Below are 20,517 nucleotides of genomic sequence, written 5' to 3'. Positions count from 1 at the left end.
AGCAGCCCCTTTTGGCCGAGTGACGTCCTAGCAGACCCCCCCCCCCCACCCGCCCGGCGCCCTTGCAGTGGGAGCAGGCCCGCACCGAGGACGGCGGGCTCCAGCTCTTCGCGACCAACGAGGACTTCCTCGAGCTCAAGCAGGCGGTGGCCGACCTGGCGGCGGCCAAGGAGGAGGAGACGTCGCATGCGGGCGGCGGCGCGACCTCCGACGACCCCGTCGACTCGTTCCTGGCGATGGCGGGCACCTTCCTCGCTGCGGCCGAGCAGCAGTGGGCGGAGCCGCCGCCGCCCACGCCTGAGGTTGACACTCCCCCGCTCCTTCCCTCCACGCAGCCTCCCCAAGCTCTCACCCCGCAACGGACGGCAGGGAGATCTGACCGCTCCCTTGTTTCCCGGTGCCTCTCAGGCCGGCGTTACCTCGCTGGAGGTGCCCGAGCCGCTGGTGGAGCCCATCGAGGGACAGGAGCAGCTCGAGGTCACCACGCCGCCGCACCCCGCCACGCTGCCGCCGCCGATCGGGCTGACGGTGCGGCCGCCACCCGTCGAGGCGGGCGGCCAGGTGAGCGTTAGAACCCCCCCCCCCCCCCCCCCGCCCCGCCCTGCCTCTGCGACATCAATCATGATGATGTTGTGTTTCTCAGGTCGACGCCTCGCCGCTGCCGCTCTCGCCACCCTCCAACAAGAAGCGCGGCGTCCTCGGCCAGCTCTCGGCCAACCTCTCCCGCGTCTTCTCGCCGCGCCGCAAGCCGGCGACGCCCGACGCCGACGCCGACGCGCAGGCAACCGTTGATTGGCCCCTTGCCCCTTCCCCTCTCCCACTTGAGATCCCGCCTGTCCCATCGCAGGTGGCCGCCTCGGCCGCCGTCTCCACGCCGCCACCGCAGCCGCCGCGCGGCATCAACCCCCCCGACACGGGTGAGCGCGACCTCGCCCTCATGGGCTTCGAGTGAGTGGCGCCGCCGCCGCCGGGGTCGCATGTACTGGTCGGCGCGTGGCGCCTCCGCTCCTCGTGGGACGCCCTCGAGCGAGCCCCCACGCCACCCCCCCCCCCCGGCGCTCCTCCCCCCCCGCGCTCCTGCACTGTCGCGCCCTCCCGCTAGCGCCATCTCTTCTGTCGCGCCCTCTGGGCGCTTGATGTACCGTCGCGCCTCCGGTGTCTGCTTGTCTCGTCTGACGTCTGAGGACTGCGCGAGGCGCTGTGTGCCTCGCTGCTCTCTCGTCTCTCTCTGGGAACTATGCTGCTTTCTCTCTGCACTCTGGGACCCCGCCGCGCAGAGCACTGTGTACTGTCGTGCTCTGTGGAGTGGACTCTCTCGCTGTGGCGTCTGTCGCGTCCACCTGCGGTCCGAACTCGCCGGCTTCGATAGATCTTCTCCGTTTCTCAACGAAAACTCTTGGCAGCCGCCATTAGGTAAAAGAAAAAACTTCGCCGGCGTGGACCGTCGTCGCGCTGGCCGTCGTCCCGGCATATAACAATCATCCCGCCTCGAGAGCCCCGATCGCCTCCCTCACCGCGGCCACGAGCCGCGACGCCTCCCCCTCGCTGCGCGGCCCGTCCCTCCGCCACCTCGCCGCGTCGTGGTGCCGCGCCGCGTTCGCCCAGATGCGCAGCGAGTGCAGCTGGCTCCGCAGCTCGGTCGGTAGGCCGCACTCGCGGTGCCAAAAGTTGATGCGCTCCTCGAAGCCGTCGGGCGCCGCCGCGGAGCGCGCGGCGTAAACGGAATCGAGGCGCGGCATCAGCGTTTTGAAGGCGAGCAGCATGTTGTCCTGGATGCGCGCCTGCGCGTCGCCGCCCGTGCGCATGCCGCGCACCTGCACCGAGAGCGGCGAAGGCTCGTAGCCGGTGGTGCGGGCGGCTGCCGCAGCGGCCTCGTCTCCAAAGGCCGGCGCAGCCTCCTCCACCCCCGCCCCGCCCTGTGCGCTAGACAGCAGCGCCCGGAGAGCTAGCAGTGCCTCGGGCAGCGTGGGCCGCTTGCGCAGGCTGTCGTGGCAGAGGCTCTTATGCCCGTCTCCCGCCTTCGCGAGGTCCTTGACAGCGCGCGCCGCGTCGGCTGGCCAACCCGCGGCCACGTCGGCGATCTTCGTCACGTCGATGTCGGTCCAGTCCTCCTCAAACTCGTCCTCGCACCGGTCGGTGAGCTGCACCTCGGACCGGTTGGTGAGGCAGACAAGGAGGGTGACACCGACCGCGTAGCCGTCCGTCTTGCTCGAGTACTCGCCTCCCTTGGTGATGGAGGGGCAGAGGTAGCCCGTGGTCATATAGAGGGCAGTCGAGCGGCAGCGGACAGACGCGTCGGGACGCTGGTCCTTGGCGAAGCCCGTGTCGGCGAGCACGGCGGCCAGCTTCTCGTCGAGCAGGATGTTGTCTGGCTTGACGTCGCGGTGCACGATGCCCTTCGAGTGGAGGTAGACGAGCGCCTCGGTCGCCTCGCACGCGACACGCACGCGCTGCCGCCACGTCAGCGGCCTCGGCGGCTCCGCCATGCCCAGCCGCCGGAGCTGCGCCGCGCAGTCGGGATCCGAGATGCGCAGCCGCGCCTCGAGCGAGCCGCCGCGCATCAGCGGCGAGAGGAGGCAGACGCCGTCGGGCGAGAGGCAGTAGCCGAGCAGCGGCAGCAGGTGCGGGTGGCTCACCGCCTTGAGCTCGAGCTCCGCCCGCAACAGCCCTCCCGACTGGCCCGACTTTGCCCGCTTGACGACGAGCGGCAAGTGGCGCAGCTGTGGTGGCGCGGAGAGGGAGAGGTGGAGGTCGGCCGACGCCTCGTAGACACGGCTAAATCCGCCGATGCCAATCAGCTTCCTGTCGGCGAACCCATCGGTCGCCGCGGTGAGGTCCGACAAGGCTATCTCGACGGGCCGAGCAACCGCCTCTCTGGACGCCTTGGAGGCGACAGACAGCTCTGCCAGCCGCGACTCTGCCGCGCTCATCTCCCCGTCCAAGGCAGGCAGCACTCCCACGTGCGGCCTGGCGGCGGCAATGCCCGCTCGGAGCGCGGAGGGGCTGTCCGCTGTGTCGAGCGACTTGAGCGCGCCCATCGCCGCGCCATGCGCCTTGCGCAGCCGCTGGCTCTCACGCTTCCGCGCCTCCTTGAGCTTGTCGCGCGCGCGCCTCGCCGCCGCCAGCACGGCCGGGCTCGCGAGGCCGCTGCACGCCTCCAGCGCGCTCGCTAGTCCCTCGTACGAGCCAGCGGCCACTGCCTGCTGCAGCGCCTCGTCCGCCGCGGCGATGGCGGCTGCGTCGGCGGGTGGGGGTGGCGAGGCTGGCGGCGGGGCTGGCGGCGGCGAGGCGGCGATGGCGCCGGGGCAAAGAGCCGAGACGACGGCCTCTTCTTCTTCTTCTTGCCCTTCTTGCTCTCCTTGCGCTCCTCCGCCTCCTTCTCCGCCTCCTCCTCCGCCAGCAGCGCCTCGGCATGCCGCGCCGCCTCCGCCTCCGCCGCCGCCCTCTCCGCCTTCCTCGCCGCCTCCGCCTCCGCCTCAGCCGCCGCCGCATGCTCCTCGAGGGCGCGCACGCACTCGGCGTTGCCCTTCTCCTTGGCCCACTGCAGCGCCGGCAGGCCGCCCTCAGAGCGCAGCTTTGCATCCGCGCCAGCCCGCAGCAGGCAGAGCACGACGGTGGGGTGGCCTTTCCTGGCGGCGAGCATCAGCGCGGTGAAGCCGAGGCTGTCCAGCAAGTTGATCTCCGCGCCGCGCCGCAGCAGCAGCTCGACCACCCGCTCGTGGCCCTCCTGGGCGGCGATCATCAGCGCGGTGCTGCCGTTGCTGTTCTTCAAGTTGAGCTCCGCGCCGTGCCGAATTAGCAAGTCGACCACCCGCTCGTGGCCTCCGTGGGCGGCGAGGATCAGCGCGGTGCCGCCTTCGCTGCTCTGCAGGTCGATCTCCGCGCCGTGCCGTATCAGCAGCTCGATCACCCGCTCGTGGCCGTTGTTGGCGGCGATCATCAGCGCGGTGAGGCCTTTGCTGCTCTGCTTGTTGACCTCTGCGCCGCGCTCCAGCAGCAGCTCGACAACCCGCTCGTGGCCCTCCTGGGCGGCAAACATCAGCGCGGTGCCGCTCGTATCGCCCGCCTCGCAAGTCGCGTTGACCTGCCCGCCGCTGTCGAGCCACGACAGCAGCGCCGCCTCGTCGCCATCTACAACCGCTATCGCCGCCTCTGCGGGAAGGCTGCCCAGTGAGCTGGACAGCCGTACCATGTGCACATTCAGGGTTCCGGCTCTCTGTGGGTGCGGGGGGCGACGCGGCTAGGTGCTACCTTACCTAACCTGCGTACAATTTCAACCTCTCCTCTAACTTCCGTCACCGCGATCAACAGCAGGAAGGGTCGGGGGGACAAGCTGAGAGTCGGGGAAGAGCCGGGCGCCGCTCAGTCCATAGCTTGGATTTCTTTTTTGATGGGCTTGCTGCTCGCTGCGAGGGCGAAGAACGCGTCTCGTCACACGCCAAGGGCTTATGCTCTGCCGAGACGTGACTCGTGAGGCGCTTGCGCCCCGCTGCTGCAGCTCGCTCAGGGCCCGCGCGCTTGACGCGCGCGCTCTTCTCCAATGCGGCGGGGGAGCCCACGCACTCCGCCCTCTGCCGCCTGCTGAAGGGCATCCTAACTTTCCTCTACAGCGAGGCGGAGGGGGACGGCGACGCGCAAGCTCGCGCCTGACCACTGGCACTGCCGCCGCGTTGCCGATTATATGGCTCCCGGGTGTGGGTCGACGACGTCAATACAGAGACCTCTTCCAAGTGGCGGCCGACGCCTCCCTCCTTACGGAGTCGACCACCTCCCCGCCGCCGCCCTTCTGGCGTCTCCGCCACCCTCGCCGCCGCCGCTGCCGTCGGACGAAGCGCCCTTCCCCGGCGGCGTCAGCGAGAGCTTCCCAAACAGGCGCCAGGTCATGTACATGGAGCTCTGATGGACGGCCCTGACTATCCCTGACACACAGAGAGTCACTCTGACGGCACACAACACCCTATTATAACTGCGTCATGACCAGCCTGCCCATGCGCCTCGCCATATTTATATCGCTGTGAGAGAAAAAAACGCCGAGCCCTGCTGGGCGTGCGGACTGCGGTTACTGACTGCACTCCAAGTGCTCCAAGTCCGCTTAGACTCCCAAGCCGCGAGGAAAAGAAAAGACGGCACTTGAAAGGTAAGGAAAAAGAAGAAACACGCACCTCCCCCACCCCCGAGGCGCCCTCCTCGAGCGGACCCCACCAGGAGCGGCCGCACATTGCTCGCTACCCCCCCTGCACATTCTAAGTCATGGCCGACCCCCCCCCCAGCAGCAGCGCTCTGCTGCTTAGGGGGTCGGGACCCCCCCCCCCGCCGCCGGCGCTCTGCTGGCTTGGGGGGGTCGGGACCCCCCCCCCTAGCAGCAGGGATGACTTTAGATGTGCAGGGGGGGTAGCGAGCAATGTGCGGCCGCTCCAGAAGCGAATGCCGCTCACGCCGGGTGAGTATAGAGCACGAGCGGCGCGGCGTCGGGGTCGACGAGCGCGCCGGGCATGCTGCTGCGCCAGCCCGTGAGTCTCGCGCCCTGCAGCGGCCACGGGTCGTGCGTGATGCGGCCCACCCACAGGCCGGCCTCCCGCGGCATCACGGTGGAGCGGAGCAGCAGCCCCGCCTCGTACCGCTCGACCAGGAGCCAGGGGCTCTGCCGGTTGGGCAGGGTCGTCGCAGATACCTCACTCGAGTGTTTCGAGTATCGTCTAGATCGAGAAGAGTTCACTCTCCGCCGCGCGCCTCGATCTTCTTGGGCAGCAGCTGATTCGACAGGCTGGCAGAGCTGTCTGTCGCCTCCGAGAAGGCCGCGGCGGAAGAAGCGGCTGTTGCTCGGCCCGTCGAGATAGCCTTGTCGGACCCCTCACCGCGGCGACCGATGGGTTCGCCGACGGGAAGCTGATTGGCAGCGGCGGATTTAGCCGCGTCTACGAGGCGTCGGCCGACCTCCACCTCTCCCTCTCCGCGCCGCCACAGCTGCACCACTTGCCGCTCGTTGTCAAGCGGGCAAAGTCGGGCCAGTCGGGAGGGGCACTGGCCACGGCCTCGCCGACCACTAGAAGGCGGCCCACCCACTACGCGCACTAACTTAGTGGGCGAGGTGGCGGGAGGCACTCACCCACACTAGCCCGCTCGCCGGCGGCCCACCCACTACGCGCACTAAGTTAGTGCGCGTAGTAGCCGAGCTCGCCTCCGTCCGAGAGTGTGGGAGTCGTGATTTCTCTTCCGTCCGCCGGCGAAGGGCACTACGAGCGGCCCGCCGGACCACTCTCCTCGCTAGGGGGCCCACAGCGCCCCAAAATGCACCACTGTGGGATTTCGCGCAATCGCTTGACTCTGAAAAGCTCGCCACCTGGGGGGTCGACGGGCCCCCGGGGGCGACGGGGGTGCTCTCCGGCCGCGGCGGCCGAAAACGGTGGGTTATATTACGGTAATATTAACGAAGTGATGCACTTGATGCAAGGGTGCCATTGTGCTCTACTACGTACAAAAAAAGTTGTGTAAGATGCCCAAGTCTCAGACACTGAATCCTAGCGGAGCTGAGTTCTGCCGGTGTGAACACGAGCGCAACCGGAGTGACGAGACCGCGGGACCGGGCCGCACGCCAGGAGTGCCCCGACTAGCAGTGACGGGCGCGGACGAGCGAATGAGAGGTCGCTATCTCTGTGGGAGATGTGTTATTACCGTCTGTGGCGAAGTGGGTCGCGTCCCCCGATTTCCTCAACTCACGGTCCCGCGCTCCCTCTATCAGAGACTCTAGGACTGCCCACACCTATCTGCTATCTCTCACTGAAAGGAACCTCTCATTCGCTCGTCCGCACCCCCACCCGTCACCGCTCACGGAGTGCTCCGCGTGCCGCTCCGGCCGCCGCCGGCCGCCGGCCGCTCATTTTGTGACTCCTCCCTCGGGCTGCTCAATCTCCTCCCATAAACACACCAATCACAGCCCGCGGCCTTGACAGGACTACGAGGAGATGCCAGGCGACCCGATCGTAAATCTCTTCCGTCTCGAGACTCGACGTCGCCTCGCACCACCCTCGGATACGTTCGCGGGTGGCGACGAGGCGCGTGGGCGACGCGGCAACACAGAGCCTCGCACCCGTTCGCCCTTTTCATCACTGCCCCGGAGCCCACGCCTCGACCTTCTTGGGGAGCAGCTGGTTCGACAGGTCCTCTCCGTGGCCTAGGGAGCTGTCCTTGCCCTCGCCCCAGGCAAAGACGGTGCCGTCGGCGGTGAGGGCGAGGCTGTGGGATGGCCCAGCCGACACAGCGACGACGCGCTGGCCGGCAAAGGCCTCGACCTTCTTCGGCAGCAGCTGGTCCTGCTCGTCGCCGTGGCCCAGCCGGCCGTGGCGTCCATCGCCCCAGCTCCAGACGCCGCCGTCGGCGGTGAGGGCGATGCTGTGGAATGCTCCAGCCGACACAGCGACGACGCGCTGCCCGGTAAAGGCCTCGATCTTCTTTGGCAGCAGCTGGGTCTGCTGGTCGCCGTGGCCCAGCCGGCCTTGCCCTCCAGAGCCCCAGCTCCAGATGGCGCCACCGGCGGAGAGAGCGAGGTTATGGAACGTTCCAGCCGCGACAGCGACGACACGCTGGCCAGCAAGGGCCTGGACCTTCTTGGGCTGCCGCTGGTTCGACGGGCCTGGCTGGCCATAGAGACCATAGCCCCAGCTCCAGACACTGCCGTTGGCGGCGAGGGCGAGGCTGTGGTGGGGCCCAGCCGACACAGCGATGACGCGCTGGCCAGCCAAGGCCTCCACCTTCTTCGGCAGCAGCTGGTGCTGCTCGTCGCCGTGGCCCAGCTTGCCGTACAGTCCATTGCCCCAGCTCCAAACGGCACCGTCAGCGGCGAAGGCGAGGGTATGCGAGAATCCGGCCGAGACAGCGAAGACGTGCTGGTCAGCCAAGGTCTCGATCTTCTTCGGCTGCCACTGCTTCTGCTCGTCGCCGTGGCCCAGCTTGCCATCCCTCCCATAGCCCCAGTTCCATACACTGCCGTCGGTGGTCAGGGCGAGGCTGTGCGCAGCTCCCGCCGTCACACTCATGGCGCGCTCACCACCCAGCGGGGAAGAAGGTAGGCGGGTCGGCGAGTTCAGCTGCGTCACGCCCTCGCCGTGGCCGAGTAGTCCTGGATATAAGAGCGTCTTGCCGCACGACGAGAGCCGCCCCTCGCCGTCGATGAAGAGGCTGTGGAAGCAGCCTGCCGCCGCCCTCACCGGCGGGTTGGACTCGCACAGCAACGCAGCGAAGCACAGCCACCGCACGGCGCAGCTCTCGCCCTCTGGCTGCGCCGGCAGCTCGAAGCCGCGCTCTCGCGCCCACAAGCGGATGCCCTCCAGCGCGAGCGAGGCGTGGAAGAGCAGCGAGACGGCCGCGACGCGAGCGATGTCGGCGGGGTCGCAGCGAGAGAGGACGCGCACGAGGAGGTCCGTGGGGAGGTCGAGGAGGCGGGCGGGCGGCGGCGTGTCTGGCGAGCGAGCGGCGGTGGCGGCGGCGGCGAGGCGGCGCGAGCGGCGGCGCGGCGGTTTGGACACACCCATTGCAAGACCTTGTTTCTTTTTCAGCCGTCGTAGTCGTCGTAGACGCAGGGCCGGGCATCCGCTGTGGGTTCGCCCTCCCTGGGGGTAGGGGTTCCCTGGAGCGGCGCCGCGGGCTGTGGCGTCGTCCCGGCAGACGATACACACACAGGTAATGGCTCCCTCCGCGGCCCGCGTGCTGCAGGACAAGTACGACGCGCTCAACCGGTCGTTCAGCTCTGTGATGGTAGAGCTCACCGAGCGCTCCGCAGAGGTCGAGCGCTGGAAGCGGACGGCGGAGGCGGAGGCGTCCAATGCGAAAAAGGCAGAGGCGGAGGCCGCGTCGGCAGAGGAGGCCGCGGCGGCGGCCACCGAGGCGGCCGAGGCGCGCCATGCGCGCGACGCCGCCGAGATGAGCCAGCTCGTCGGCCAGCTCGGCCGGCAGTGGGCGAGCAAGCGGATGCAGTTTGACGCGGCGGTGCGCGAGGCGGCGCGCGAGGCGGCCGAGGCGGCGCGCGAGGAGATCGAGGCCCACCATGCGAGCAACGGCGGCGGGCCGGTGGCGACGGCGGTGGCGACGGCGGCCGCAGAGCGTGCCCGCGCCGACGCCGCGGAGGAGCGAGCCGCCGCGGCGCAGGCCGAGGCGGCGGCGCTGCAGTCCGAGCTGCAGGAGGCGTCGCGGCGGGCGGAGGAGGAGGCGGCGAGCCGGCGGGCGCGGCAGGCGGAGGAGGAGGCGACGGCGGCGGAGGCGCGGCGCGACACTGAGGCGGCGGCGGCGACGGCCAGGCGGGAGGCGGCGGAGGCGGCGGCTGCGGCGGCCGAGAGCCGTTCTCAGGTGTCTCAGCTGGCAGAGGCGGCGCGGGTGCAGGCCGAGGAGAAGGAGGCGCTCGCGCGGCGGCTGGCGGAGGCGGAGGCGCGAGACGCGGCCGGCCCCGTCCTCCCCTCCACCCCGCCCTCCCCCCACCCGGCCCCGGCCTCCGCGCGTGCAGGCGGCGTCCCAACAGGCTGCCGCGGCGCTCGGCGGCGACGCGTCCCGCGCAGCGGCAGCTGAGGCGGCGGCGGCGGAGGCGGCGGCGGCGGCGGCGGCGGTGCGTTAGGGAGAGAGATAGAGAGATAGAGAGATAGAGAGATAGAGAGATAGAGAGATAGAGAGATAGAGAGATAGAGAGATGAGAGATAGATAGAGAGAAGAGCGATGGAGAGGTGGAGGGGAGGGAGAGAGGGAGAGGGAGAGAGGGAGAGAGGGAGAGGGAGGGAGGGAGAGGCGCGGGGCGGGGAGTGTCCCGGTGTACCGTCAAGGTGGGGAGAGAGCGGCCGCCTCTCGCACCCAACAGCGAGGCCGAGCGTGTGTAGGCGAAGCGCGAGGTGGACGAGGCGCGCTCGAGCGCGGCCGCCGCGCGCGCCGAGGCGGCAGAGGCGACGCGGCAGCAGTCGGTCGCAGAGGCGGCGGCGGCGGCGGCCGGCGAGCGAGAGACGGCCCTCGCCGCCCGCCTGATTGCGGCGGAGGCGGAGGCGGCGCAGGCGGTGGCGGCGGGAGAGGCGGCGAGGCGCGAGGCGGCGGAGGCGAGGGCGGCGGCCGCGGAGGCGGAGGCGTTGGCGGCGGAGGCGGCGGCGGCGGCCGCACGCCCGCCGCCGCCGCCGCCATCGTCGCCCCCTCCCGCGGCGGCGACGGAAGCTGGCTCAGGGGAGGGGACCCCCGCGACGGGGGTGGCGGCGGGTACCCCTCGCAGCGGGTCGGGGTCAACTCCGGTTTGGCTGCGCAGGGCGGCGTCGGAGCTTCCGATGACGTCTGAGCCGGAGGCGGAGGCGGAGGCGCGGCTGGCCGAGGCGGAGCGGGCGCGGGGCGAGGCGGAGGCCGACCGGGCTGCGGCGGCGGCGGAGCGCGCCGCGGCGGCGGAGGCCTTGCGGGAGGCGGAGGCGGCGAGGGCAGAGGCGGCGGCGGCGAGGGCAGAGGCGGCGGCGAGGGGGGCGGCAGGCTCGGCGTCGGCGGCGGCAGAGGCGGTGGCGGAGGCGGCTGTCGAGGAGCTCGCCCGTGTCAAGGTGCAGCTGGGGCACGTCGACGATGCGCGAGCGGCGGCGGAGGCCGCCGCGGCGCGCGCGCAGGAGGAGCGGGAGGTTGCCATCCAGTCGCTTGTCGCCGCAGAGGCGCAGGCGGCCGAGGCGGGCGCGGCGGCGGCGGCGGCGGAGGCGGCAGCCGCAGCGGCCGAGGCGGCGCGGGGGAAGGGGGGAGGGTTGGAGGGGGTCGGCGGCTTGCTCAAGAAGCTGGGCGGCAAGGTGCGTCCCTCACCGCCCCATCGCCCGCTGCTCGCCCCTCCCCCCTCCGCTCCCCGGCGACTCTCTTGCGCCGCTGCAGGCGGACGAGCGGGACGGGCAGCGCGAGGAGGAGCGCGAGGCGGAGGTCGCCGCCCTCAAGGCGCAGCGGCTGCAGGCGGTGGTGGAGGCGCAGCGTCTGAAGGACGAGCTCGAGAGCGCGCGGGCCTTGCAGACTCCCGACGCCGCCGAGATGCAGCAGCTGGCGCGGCTGCCCTCCTTCGGCCCGGGAAATGAGCACCGTGTCACCTCACCGACGCATTCGCCCGCCCCGCAGGTGTCGCAGCTGGCGGAGGCGCGGCACGAGCGGGAGGCGACCAAGGAGAGGCTCGCACGCGCCGAGGCGGAGATGGACGAGTTGCGCGTGCGCGAGGCCGGCCTCAAGGCGGACCTGCTCGCGCTGCAAGACGACCGGAGCACTTCGATGGCGCCGTCGGCACAGCCGCCGCCGGGCGGCTCGGCCGAGCAGGCAAAGCGTGGGCTGGGCGGATTTGGCTCCAAGTTTGCCCAACTCAAGTCGCAGGCGGAGGCGAAGCTGAAGGAGGCGCAGCAGAAGAAGTGAGCTCTGCCCTGGTCTCCGAGCCCGAGCGTCTGTATGTTGTACAATGGTGCACTCTCTTTGTCGTGGTGATTTTCAGACCTGGAAAAGAAAAATCTTATACCAAGACCAGGGCGCAGGGGTGAGGGGGCGGATTGAAGGTCCCTCACACCAAGATCGACGTGCAGCTGCAGGGCGAGACACACATGTCCATAAAATTATTTCGTTACTCTTACGAAAGCCCCCAAATTACACCCGCATCGGCCACTCTTATAACGACACAATGCGACGAACGGATCCGACCCGACCCGTCAAACGACACGGCCCCCATTACACCCGCACCGGCCCACCAGGTGGCACGGCGCGACGAACGGATCCGGCCCGATGCACCTCTCCCCCATCCCTATCATGCGCCAGAGGCACGCGCGCCTCTGCCTGGACCCCTATGGAGAGAGAGCCTCCCCCGGGGTAGGTTTGTGGCTGAGGGTTCGTCCGGGGTTCGACCCCAGATGGCGCGCGATTACATCCAGCAGAAACAACAGCAGAGGAGGACATCGCCCAGGACATCGGCACCCGCCTGCAAAACATTAAGGCAAGAGTGAGAAAAGGGGGTGGGGCGGAGTGCAAGGACGGCATGCCGCTTCACTCACATCGGCCGTAACCTCGATTGCGGCATCCTCTGCAGCGTCAATCGACGCGTCGGCAGCAACCTCGGCGGTCTCTTCTGCGGCTTCCTCTGTCGCCTCCTCAGCCGCCTCGTCTGCGGCCTCCTCTTGAAGAGCCTCTTGTTCCTCCTGCTCCTCCTCGCTGAGCTCTTCCTGCTCCTCCTCCTCCTCCTCCTTCCTCTCATCCTCGCGCTCCTCCTCCTTCTTTTCCTCCTTCTCCTCCGCCTCCTCCTCTGCTTCCTCACACGTGAAACTCTCGGTTCGGATCGCGGTTGGCGCGCGCCCTCGCGGAGCGACGCGTGGCGCGCGACGCGCGCGCGTGCGCGTGCGCGCCCAGCCGAGCCCTAGGCCGTATGCCGTCTGCCGTCTGCCGTCTGCCGTCTGCCGTCTGCCGTCGGCCGTCGGCCGTCGGCCGCCGCCGCCGCCGTAGCGGCGGCGAGCGCTCGCCTTTTGGCTTTTGCGCGACGCGCAGTGTGGACGCGCGCCGCCCAGCGCCGGACGTGCCGGAGCCGGTCCGGCGCGCGCGCGGGCGGCCAGCGCCTGTAAACAGACAGCTGCCGCCCACACGTTCAAATACTGTCCCGTTTTCCGAGCCAGTCTGCTGTGAGTACAAAAATTCTTTTGCTTGTGGCTGGTTGATCGGAGAGGGAGGCCGACGAGCGCAGCGACCCTGTGACCCTGTGTGCCTTTAACAGCCATGACGTCGATGAGGCCGTCGTCCAACGACCGCCTCAGCCAGGACGCCCTCCCGCTCGCCTCGCCCTCGGGCGGCAAGGCGTCCGTCGCCTCGTGCATCATCAATCTCGCCTCGACTTGCATGGGCACGGGCATCCTCGCGCTGCCGTCGGCGTACCACCTGGGCGGCTTTGCCTCCGGCACGCTGCTCTGCATCGCTTCCGCCGGCCTCTGCTCCCTCAGCCTGAAACTCCTCCTCAGCAGCGGAGAGAAGGTCAAGGCGCCCGCGACGTTTGCGACGGTGTGCGAGGCGGCGCTGCCAAACTCGGGGCTGCTGATCGACTTTGCCGTCATCATCAACTGCGTGGGGTGCGCCGCCTCGTACCTCATCGTCGCCGCCGACTGCTTCTCCGCGCTGGGCTTCCCGCGCAAGACGTGCGTCCTCGTCGCCATCCTCGCCGTCTCGCCCGCGTCGCTCTTCCGCAACCTCGACACCCTCAAGGCGTCGTCGTCGGTGGCGATCTGCTGCCTCATCGGGATCGTGCTGATGGTGGTCGTGATGGGGGTCGTCCCCACCGGCTCCGCCTTCGACCCGTGCCCCGGCGTCTCGGCCAAGGTCGGCCCTCACGGCCACTGCGGAGGCCCCGTCACCTGGGGCTCGACGGTGTGCCGCTCTAGATGTGTGTGTGTGTGTGTGTGTGCAGATTGCGGGAGTCCAGCTGGCACCCGAGACGACACGGGCTCGACTGTGCTCAAGCAGCACCAGCCCTTGCACTGCCGCGACGCGGCCTGCGCACACGGCACAAAGGCGGCCGGCCCCGACTCTCTGGCGCATCCTTGCGCCAGGGGCGGACGCGCGTCTAGCCGAGATATCGCCGAGATCAGCCGAGCTCGCCCGAGGTCAGCGGGGACCAGCCGAGCTGCCTGCGCTAGGCGCCGATGCGCGTCTTCTGCACGCTCCCGCTCTTCGTCAACGCGTACACGTGCCAGCAGAACGTGTACAATGCCGTCGGCGAGCTCGCCAACCCGACAGCCGCGCGGAAGGCGCAGGTGTGGCCTACGGCTCGCCGCTGCTGCCGAGAGGGCCCGAGAGGATGTCGAGATGACGTCGAGACGGCCCGAGCCGCAGGTGGTCTACGGCTCGCCGCTGCTGCCGTTGCTGCTCTACCTCGTGATCGCCTCGTGCGGCTACTTGACCTTTGGCGACAACGTCCCTTCGCACATCGCCAGCGCCTCGTCGTCGACGTGCCGCTACTCTTGCTGACTCGCCGCCTCCTGCGCGGTATAGGTCACCTCAAACATCATCAACGCCTACCCGGTCACGCCGTACGTCTCTGCGGCGCGCACCGTGCTTGGCATCGTCGTGCTGTGCAACTACCCGCTGCAGATGTTCCCGACGCGAGTGTAGCCGAGATACAGCCGAGTTCGCCCGAGGTCACTATAGATCCACCCGAGGTCACCCGAGGTCGTACGAGATCGCCAGAGATCGCCAGAGATCACCCGAGGTCGCCCGAGATCACCCGAGATCACCCGAGATCACCCGAGGCGGGTCGAGGGAGGTAGGCGCGTGTCGATGCTCTCCATCTACGAGCTCCTCGTGCCGCCCACCGACCCCGAGGCACTCCGCCTCTCCCAGCCCTACTTTGAGTACGAGCACCGCGAGTCGCAGGCCCACCGCAAAGGCGTCGGCCGTGGCTCCCTCTTCCTGCAGTCGCACCGCGAGATCGGCACCGCGGCCTAGATGCGGAGTATAGTACAGCTGTGTGCCAACCGGCACTCGAGAGGACACGGACTCGGCTGTGTTGCGGTGTGTTTGGCTGGATTCGGCTGGATCCGGCTTTATCCAGCTTTCTCCGGCTGGATCCGGCTGGATTCGGCTTCATCCACTGCAGTCGGAGCCCCTTACTCACGCGGTGCTCTGAACACACGGCACGAGACCGTCTTCGCGCCCTGACACGGGTGCACTCCCGCTGCAGGCATCACGGTCGGCGTGCTCTTCCTCACCGGCTTCACCGCCTTCAGCGTGACCGACCTGGGCGCGATCGTGTCGCTGGTCGGCTCGACCGGCGCCACCATGATCGCCCTCATCGCCCCGGCGGCGGCGCATTTGCTGCTCACCCGCTCCGAGCCGTGGGACGGCGTCAAGTACGCCGCCGCCGGCATGCTCATCCTCGGCCTGCTGATCCTCCCCTCCAAGCTCTTTTGCGAGTGAGCGGGCCCCGGGCAGGGCCGCGCGCCGTGCCAGGTGCCATCTCAGGCGCCAGCACCGGGCGGCGGCGGCGCTCTGAGTGTGCAAGCGCGGCGCGCGAAACAACCACAGGTTTTGTGCCGCAGGTAGCTCGGTTGACACGCAGTTTTGCTTCGTGGCGAGTGTATCGGCCGAGTGAGGTGTCAGGGCGAGACGTGAGTTGTGTGTGTGTGTGTGTGCTCGCACAGTGCGCGGCGTGGGGCGTGGGCCGTGGCGAGAGAGCGATTCGATTGTTCAATAGCGCGAGCGGGGCCGCGGGGGGGGGGGGGGGGGTGTTGAAACTTGTCATGTGTACTTGTAACTTGCTCGACACACCCGGGTCCTTTTTGGAGAACTGCGCGGTCTCTCATCGCCTCATCGGTGCCTTCCGCTCCCCTTGCCCGGGGGCATCCTGCCGCCCGACCCCCCCGCCGGCACGGGCATGCCAGCAGCTCCGCGGCCGGCGGACCCGCCGCCACGGCCCCGACCGCCCCGACCGCCTCCCCTGCCGCCTGGGCTGCCTCCCCTGCCGGCCGGGCTCCCGCCCTTGTGGTGCGCCCGCCCGCCGCCGCTGCCGCCGCCCTTCCTCCCTTGCGAGGCGGGGGAGCCCTTGCCTCTCCCCTGCGGCGAAGGCGAGCCCTTGCCGCCGCCGCGGCCGCCGCCGAGCCGCAGCGTGACCGACGCGGCGAAGGACCTCTGCATCGCCACGGCCTCGGCGGAGGGCGGGAGGTGGCGCGCGTTGATGTACAGGCGGCGCGGCCGCGACGACGAGCCGCAGCCCGCCTGCCCACAGCCAAGAGGTGAGGAGGCGCGACGCCCCACGCACGCCCTAACCGGGCCGAGCCGCGGCCCGCCTCCTCCGCCGCGGCGGCCAGCGCCTCGACGCCGTCGAGGGAGAGGCCCGGGTTGCAGTCCGAGACGTGCAGCTCGCGCAGGGGCGAGGCGCGGATCAGCTCGCTCAGCGGGCTCGCCGCCTCGTCGGAGAGGCTTGTGTGGTGAACCCACAGCTCGCCTGCGGGCAGATGCGGGGAGATGTGGGGGGAGGTGTGGGGAGGCGTGCGGAGACGTGCGCCAACAGCTCGCCGAGGAGCGCCGCGATCGCGGGGCGGCCGACGAGGCGCCGCACGAGAGCCGCCATCTCGCCGTCGCCCCACGCAGCGCCGCCCGGGCCAGAGAGGTTGAGAGTGAGGGGCGGCGGCGCGGCGGCGGCGTTGGCGGCGGCGGCGTTGGCGGTGGCGGCGGCGTTGGCGTTGGCGGTGGCGGCGGTGGCGGCCTTCTCCAGCGCATCCATCACGCCCTCCACGTCCGCGACGCCGTCGGAGCGGCGCGGGCGGCGGCCGGCGCGCAAGTCGAGGACGCCGGGGGCCTACGTGGCGAAGGCGCCAGCCTCCGGGCGTGGAACACGGTGTGGTGCAGAGTACTCGGAGCACCGCGTGAGTACGAGGCGGGTCGAGTGCAGTGAGGGCCGCGGAACGCGGTCGAATACGGCGGAGGGCGTCTCCTCTCGAGCGTCGGCTGGAGGACGAGAGTGCGTCCGCTTCCGCGTCTAGGGCGAGGGGCCATCTGGCCGAGCAGCGCGTCGAGGGGGAGGAGGGCGGCGCGCCTGTTTTTTTTTGGCGAGAGGACAGGCGGCGTGAGGGGGGGAGAGGCAGTACCTCGGGTCTAGGGAGGGGAGGGCGGGCGAGACCCTTCTGCGGCGATGGCGTCGCGATACCGCCTCGAGACTGCGCCCGCGCCGGCGATGACGTACGCGCGCCGCAGCTCGGGCCGCTGCAGCACCGCGCGGAGTGCGGGCAGGAAGTCGGCGTCGCCTGGCGCGGCAGCCGGCCGCGCGTCGGCACTTTTCGCAAGCGCTCCGCCTCCGCGCGCGCGCGCGCGCGCGCGCTCTTGTGTTTGGGGGGGTGAGGGGGGGGGAGGGGGGGGAAAGGGGGGGTGGGGGGGGCCCCGGCAAAAAGGGGAAAACCCTTTTCCCACCGGAGGGGAAGAAGGCCCCCCCCCCTTAACCAAATCCGATTCGATTCGGTGAGAGATGAGGTCAAGTTTTACCGGCAGAAGGGGCCCGCGGCCTCGAACATGGCGCAGGCGACGTCGACGTCCGTGGCGCCCTGCGTGCGCGACACCGCCTTGGAGGGGGAGAGGGCGAGCCGGTACCTGTCCACGGCGGCCTCCCGTCTCCCGTGTGCGCCGCCCGGGAGGGCGAGAGGGCGAGCCGGCGCCCAGCCGCGGCCAGCCTGCCGTGCAGCCTCGCCTTGCCGGGCCCGTGCTTGCCGTCCGCGTCGGGCTCCGAGTCGCAGGCGATGCGGCAGGCGACGGAGCCGCCCGTGCGAGCCTCGAGGGCCGCCTGTCAGGAGAGGGCGGCGGAGCCCGGACCAGCCGGCATCAGCCGAGGTCAGCCGAGGTCAGCCGAGATCAGCCGAGATCAGCCGGGATCAGCCGAGGTCAGCCGAGATCAGCGTAGACCAGCCGAGGTTCAGCCGGGGTTCGGCCGAGATCAGCCGAGATCAGCCTGGACCAGGCGAGTCGGCCCGAGACGGCGCGTGGGTAGATGCTCGCCTCGAGCTCGCGCGGATCCCAGTCGGTCTGCAGCGAAAAGGCGGAGCCGGCGAGCTGCAGGTAGTGCAGGTCGAGGACGAGGCCGATCCGAAGGCCGACGCACTCGCCCTCGCCCTCGCCCTCGCCCTCGCCGCCAAAGCACTCGTCGCCGCCGCCGCCCTCCTCGCCGCAGCCCTCCACGCCGCCCGCTCCGATGCCCTCCACGCCGCCCTCCACGAGGCCGTCGCCTTCGCCGTCGGCCGATGGCACGTCGCGCAGCACGTCGCTCATGTCAAACGCGCCAGCCTCATCGCCCTCTCCCACCGCCGCCGAGTCGTGTCCACCGGACGTGTCCTGCGCCAGCGCCAGGAGCGCCTCCATCTCCGCCATCAGCCCGCCGACCTCGCCGCCGCCGCCGCCGACCTCGCCGTGCTGCTGGAGGTGGGCGCGCCGCGCCTTGCGGTTGGGTGCCTTTGGTGGAGGAGTACGTAGCCGCGGCCGAAGCTCCTGAATGAGACCACCGACGCCGCGGGAGCCGCGGGCGATGCTGTCGGTGATCTCGTCGACGGCCGACTCCGTCAGCGCGCCCTCGCTGAGAGCCTGCGCCAGAAGAGCGTCGAGCTCCTCCTCCTGGCGTGCGGGCAGCATCGGCGCGCGCGTCCGGCAGGCTGCCCCCAAGGCCCCTGGGCGGCTGCGGGTTTGAGAGTTACGCGTAGCCAGCAGGCACAGCTTCGGCCTGCACGGGTGCCAACCCAAGACGGCGATGATGTCTTTTTTGATCAGTACGCCGTAGTACAGGCCTAGGTATATTGTTGGCAAATCAAGACACAGAGCTCACACAGAATCACAGCGGGAGGAAAGCGGCGAGTCGCAATTCCAGGGGTCGTTGTGGCGGGCCACCCTGTCCAGAGAGGCATGGATGCCGATCTGGGGTCTCTCGACCGAGTCTATGAGCCCTGGCCGCCTCCCGATCTTGGTGGTAAGGCCGCAGCCGAACAGGGCGACGGAGATGGCGCGGGAGAGTACGGGTGTTCCAGGGGATCACGACACGCACCGACCCTTCACGAACCGAAAGGCTGCACCCGGGGGAGGCACAGTAATCCGGGCACGTGTTGGGCGCCCCATTCCGTTTAGCTTTAGGGCTAGGTCGGCTCAGGGCCCCGTCCACTTCCCTCCCACTTGGCGCGTGATGATGAGGAGATGCCACCCAGGCCAGCCAGGGCAAGGGCGGAGGGCGAGAGCGGAGAGCGGAGGGCTGGGCGGAGGCAAGGGCGGGCGGAGGGCGAGGATTTTTTTTTTGTTTCGTTGGCCGAAGCCTCGTTGGCCGAAGCCTCGGTGGCCGAAGCCTCAGTGGCCGAAGCCTTAAAGGACGGGTCGGGCCGCGGGGAAGGGAGGGCGGAGGGTGAGGGGAGAAGGGGCGCGGGCAGCGGGGGGGGGGGCAGAGCGCGAGTGCCAGTGCGAGTGCGAGTGCGAGTGCAAGTGCGAGTGCGGGGGCGGGGGTGGGGGGGCGGGGGGGCGGGGGCCGGGGGGGGGTGGGGGAGTGGAGCAGTAATAATATCGTTGGCCGAAGCCTCGTTGGCCGAAGCCTCGGTGGCCGAAGCCTCGGTGGCCGAAGCCTTATCCGGCTTATTATTAATTGTACAGTGAAGCCTCACATCACAGTGCACGGGCCGCTAAATGTTGATGTGTGTGGGGATTGGGTGGTTGTTGGGTGAGGGGCGCAAGGGAGGGCAGGGGCAAAAGTGGGGCATGAGGAGGAGATGGTAGGGGATGGTTCGTGCTCGCAAGGAGGGGGGGGGGGTTATTTGGTGAGGTGGTGGCAGCCAAACTGCTGGATCGTGTCTGCACGGCGGAGGTTGGCGGCATATTCCATGGCAGGAGTGTGGGAAGGGGGTCGGGTATCATAGTAAATTGTGCCATCAGGGAGGGCGATCGTGGGGATTGTGGTTCCACTGGCGCTGTTGTGGATGGATTGGTGGCGTTTGGCGGGGTGAGAAATGGAAAAGGCTGTCTGGTCGCGACTCACCTGGCGTAAGCTCGAAGTCCTCTGGAGTTAATTGGTTAAGACGCATTTGGTGCGTGTCTTCTGTAAAGAGGCTTCTAAAGCCTGGCGTTGTAAGAGGAATCTAACGCGCTTCGCTTGAACTGAATTGCGGTGTCGCACGAAGTCCAGGCAGTGGTCGAGGAGCAAGTTTGTAGCAAGCGGGGTCGCAACCACGAGCACGGAACCGTCTGTTGCAATCAGAGAAGCGACCTTGACACCTGAGTGGAATGCCGCGATGCCGTGCGTAACCAACAGCGGGTCGTTGTTGACGAGTGGCGTGAGTACCATCAATGTTGGCACCATGGCAAAGGCGCAACTCTGAGGTGATTTCACGAGCATGCGCACCCATTTGACGCAGAGGTATCCGACAGCCGAGCCGGCTTCGTAGCCGCTGAGAAATGCAGAGTTGCCGCCGAGGGAGACCAAGCCCGGTGGCAATCCGAAGCATCGTGATCGAACGGTGCAGAGCCACTCAAAGTACTCTGTGCGCTCATCAAGAAGCAGGTATCTATGGCTAGCCCAAGACGAAGCTGAGTAGTAGTATCGGGTAGCGTTTGAAATCAGCTGAACTTGATTTCCTTCCAGCGCCCAATGCCGCACCGAAAGGTGCGTTTCGACAAGCCGCAATGGGGCAACATGACCTGGTTTGAGCTCCCAATTTCGCAGCGAAAGGTGTGCATCGAGATTCAGCAACGGGGCAAGCCCTTCAGGCCAACGCCAATCGCAATCGTTTCGCAGTTGGGGCGAAGTTCGGTCTTCCTCTTCGTCATCGATCGGCGGCGAGAGGCGGCGAGTGGTGACGCGAATTTCAACCGAAATCGCGCCACCCTTTGTGCACTTTGAGCAAGAGTCACTCCTCGTCTCTCGCAATGTTGTTGTGACGGTTGAATTTTTGCCGATTTCTGTAAGCGTCCATTTTTGAATAGGTTTGGAAACCACCGAGGGGTACGATTCCACATAATTCATCCGACGGAAACGTGGCGATGGCACCTGATTCGGGGCGCAGGGGGGGGGTGAGGATT

The 20,517-nt window shown here is 68.9% G+C and overlaps 5 protein-coding genes across 5 annotated transcripts in view; 3 read left to right on the top strand and 2 right to left on the bottom strand.

Annotated features, from left to right (window-relative positions):
* The window catches only part of EMIHUDRAFT_448670 (hypothetical protein), a gene marked incomplete at its 5' end in the record, with an annotated part of 2,048 nt that extends 664 nt beyond the window's left edge, over nt 1-1,384 (top strand). Inside the window, 4 exons of the mRNA XM_005757843.1 lie at nt 69-302; nt 409-561; nt 644-781; nt 848-1,384. Coding sequence (XP_005757900.1) covers nt 69-302; nt 409-561; nt 644-781; nt 848-952 — 630 coding nt within the window. The 3' untranslated portion in view covers nt 953-1,384. The remainder of the gene's footprint in view (nt 1-68; nt 303-408; nt 562-643; nt 782-847) is intronic.
* A 94-nt stretch (nt 1,385-1,478) lies between these two features.
* EMIHUDRAFT_97349 (hypothetical protein) lies at nt 1,479-4,890 on the bottom strand (the record flags this gene model as incomplete). The annotated part of the gene is made up of 2 exons (XM_005757842.1): nt 1,479-3,235; nt 4,803-4,890. The coding sequence occupies 2 exons, from the start codon at nt 4,888-4,890 to the stop codon at nt 1,479-1,481; spliced, it is 1,845 nt and encodes a 614-aa protein (XP_005757899.1).
* A 3,789-nt stretch (nt 4,891-8,679) lies between these two features.
* EMIHUDRAFT_462010 (hypothetical protein) lies at nt 8,680-11,376 on the top strand (the record flags this gene model as incomplete). Its single annotated transcript, XM_005757841.1, has 5 exons — nt 8,680-9,438; nt 9,494-9,592; nt 9,858-10,778; nt 10,858-11,058; nt 11,092-11,376. The coding sequence occupies 5 exons, from the start codon at nt 8,680-8,682 to the stop codon at nt 11,374-11,376; spliced, it is 2,265 nt and encodes a 754-aa protein (XP_005757898.1).
* Nucleotides 11,377-12,714: 1,338 nt separating this feature from the next.
* Nucleotides 12,715-14,904, top strand: EMIHUDRAFT_97347 (hypothetical protein; the record flags this gene model as incomplete). The annotated part of the gene is made up of 6 exons (XM_005757840.1): nt 12,715-13,356; nt 13,626-13,742; nt 13,822-13,902; nt 13,981-14,055; nt 14,311-14,383; nt 14,669-14,904. 6 exons carry the CDS (start codon nt 12,715-12,717, stop codon nt 14,902-14,904), a joined length of 1,224 nt encoding a protein of 407 aa, XP_005757897.1.
* Nucleotides 14,905-18,157: 3,253 nt separating this feature from the next.
* Nucleotides 18,158-19,834, bottom strand: EMIHUDRAFT_199236 (hypothetical protein; the record flags this gene model as incomplete). Its single annotated transcript, XM_005757839.1, has 2 exons — nt 18,158-18,187; nt 19,616-19,834. 2 exons carry the CDS (start codon nt 19,832-19,834, stop codon nt 18,158-18,160), a joined length of 249 nt encoding a protein of 82 aa, XP_005757896.1.
* Between the last annotated feature and the right edge of the window lie 683 nt (nt 19,835-20,517).

The sequence above is a fragment of the Emiliania huxleyi genome (genome assembly GCF_000372725.1).
Source record: "Emiliania huxleyi CCMP1516 unplaced genomic scaffold EMIHUscaffold_9, whole genome shotgun sequence".
NCBI classification, from domain to species: domain Eukaryota; phylum Haptophyta; order Isochrysidales; family Noelaerhabdaceae; genus Emiliania; species Emiliania huxleyi.
Note: the sequence above shows the minus strand (reverse complement) of the source record. Positions and strands in the feature narration are given on the sequence as shown.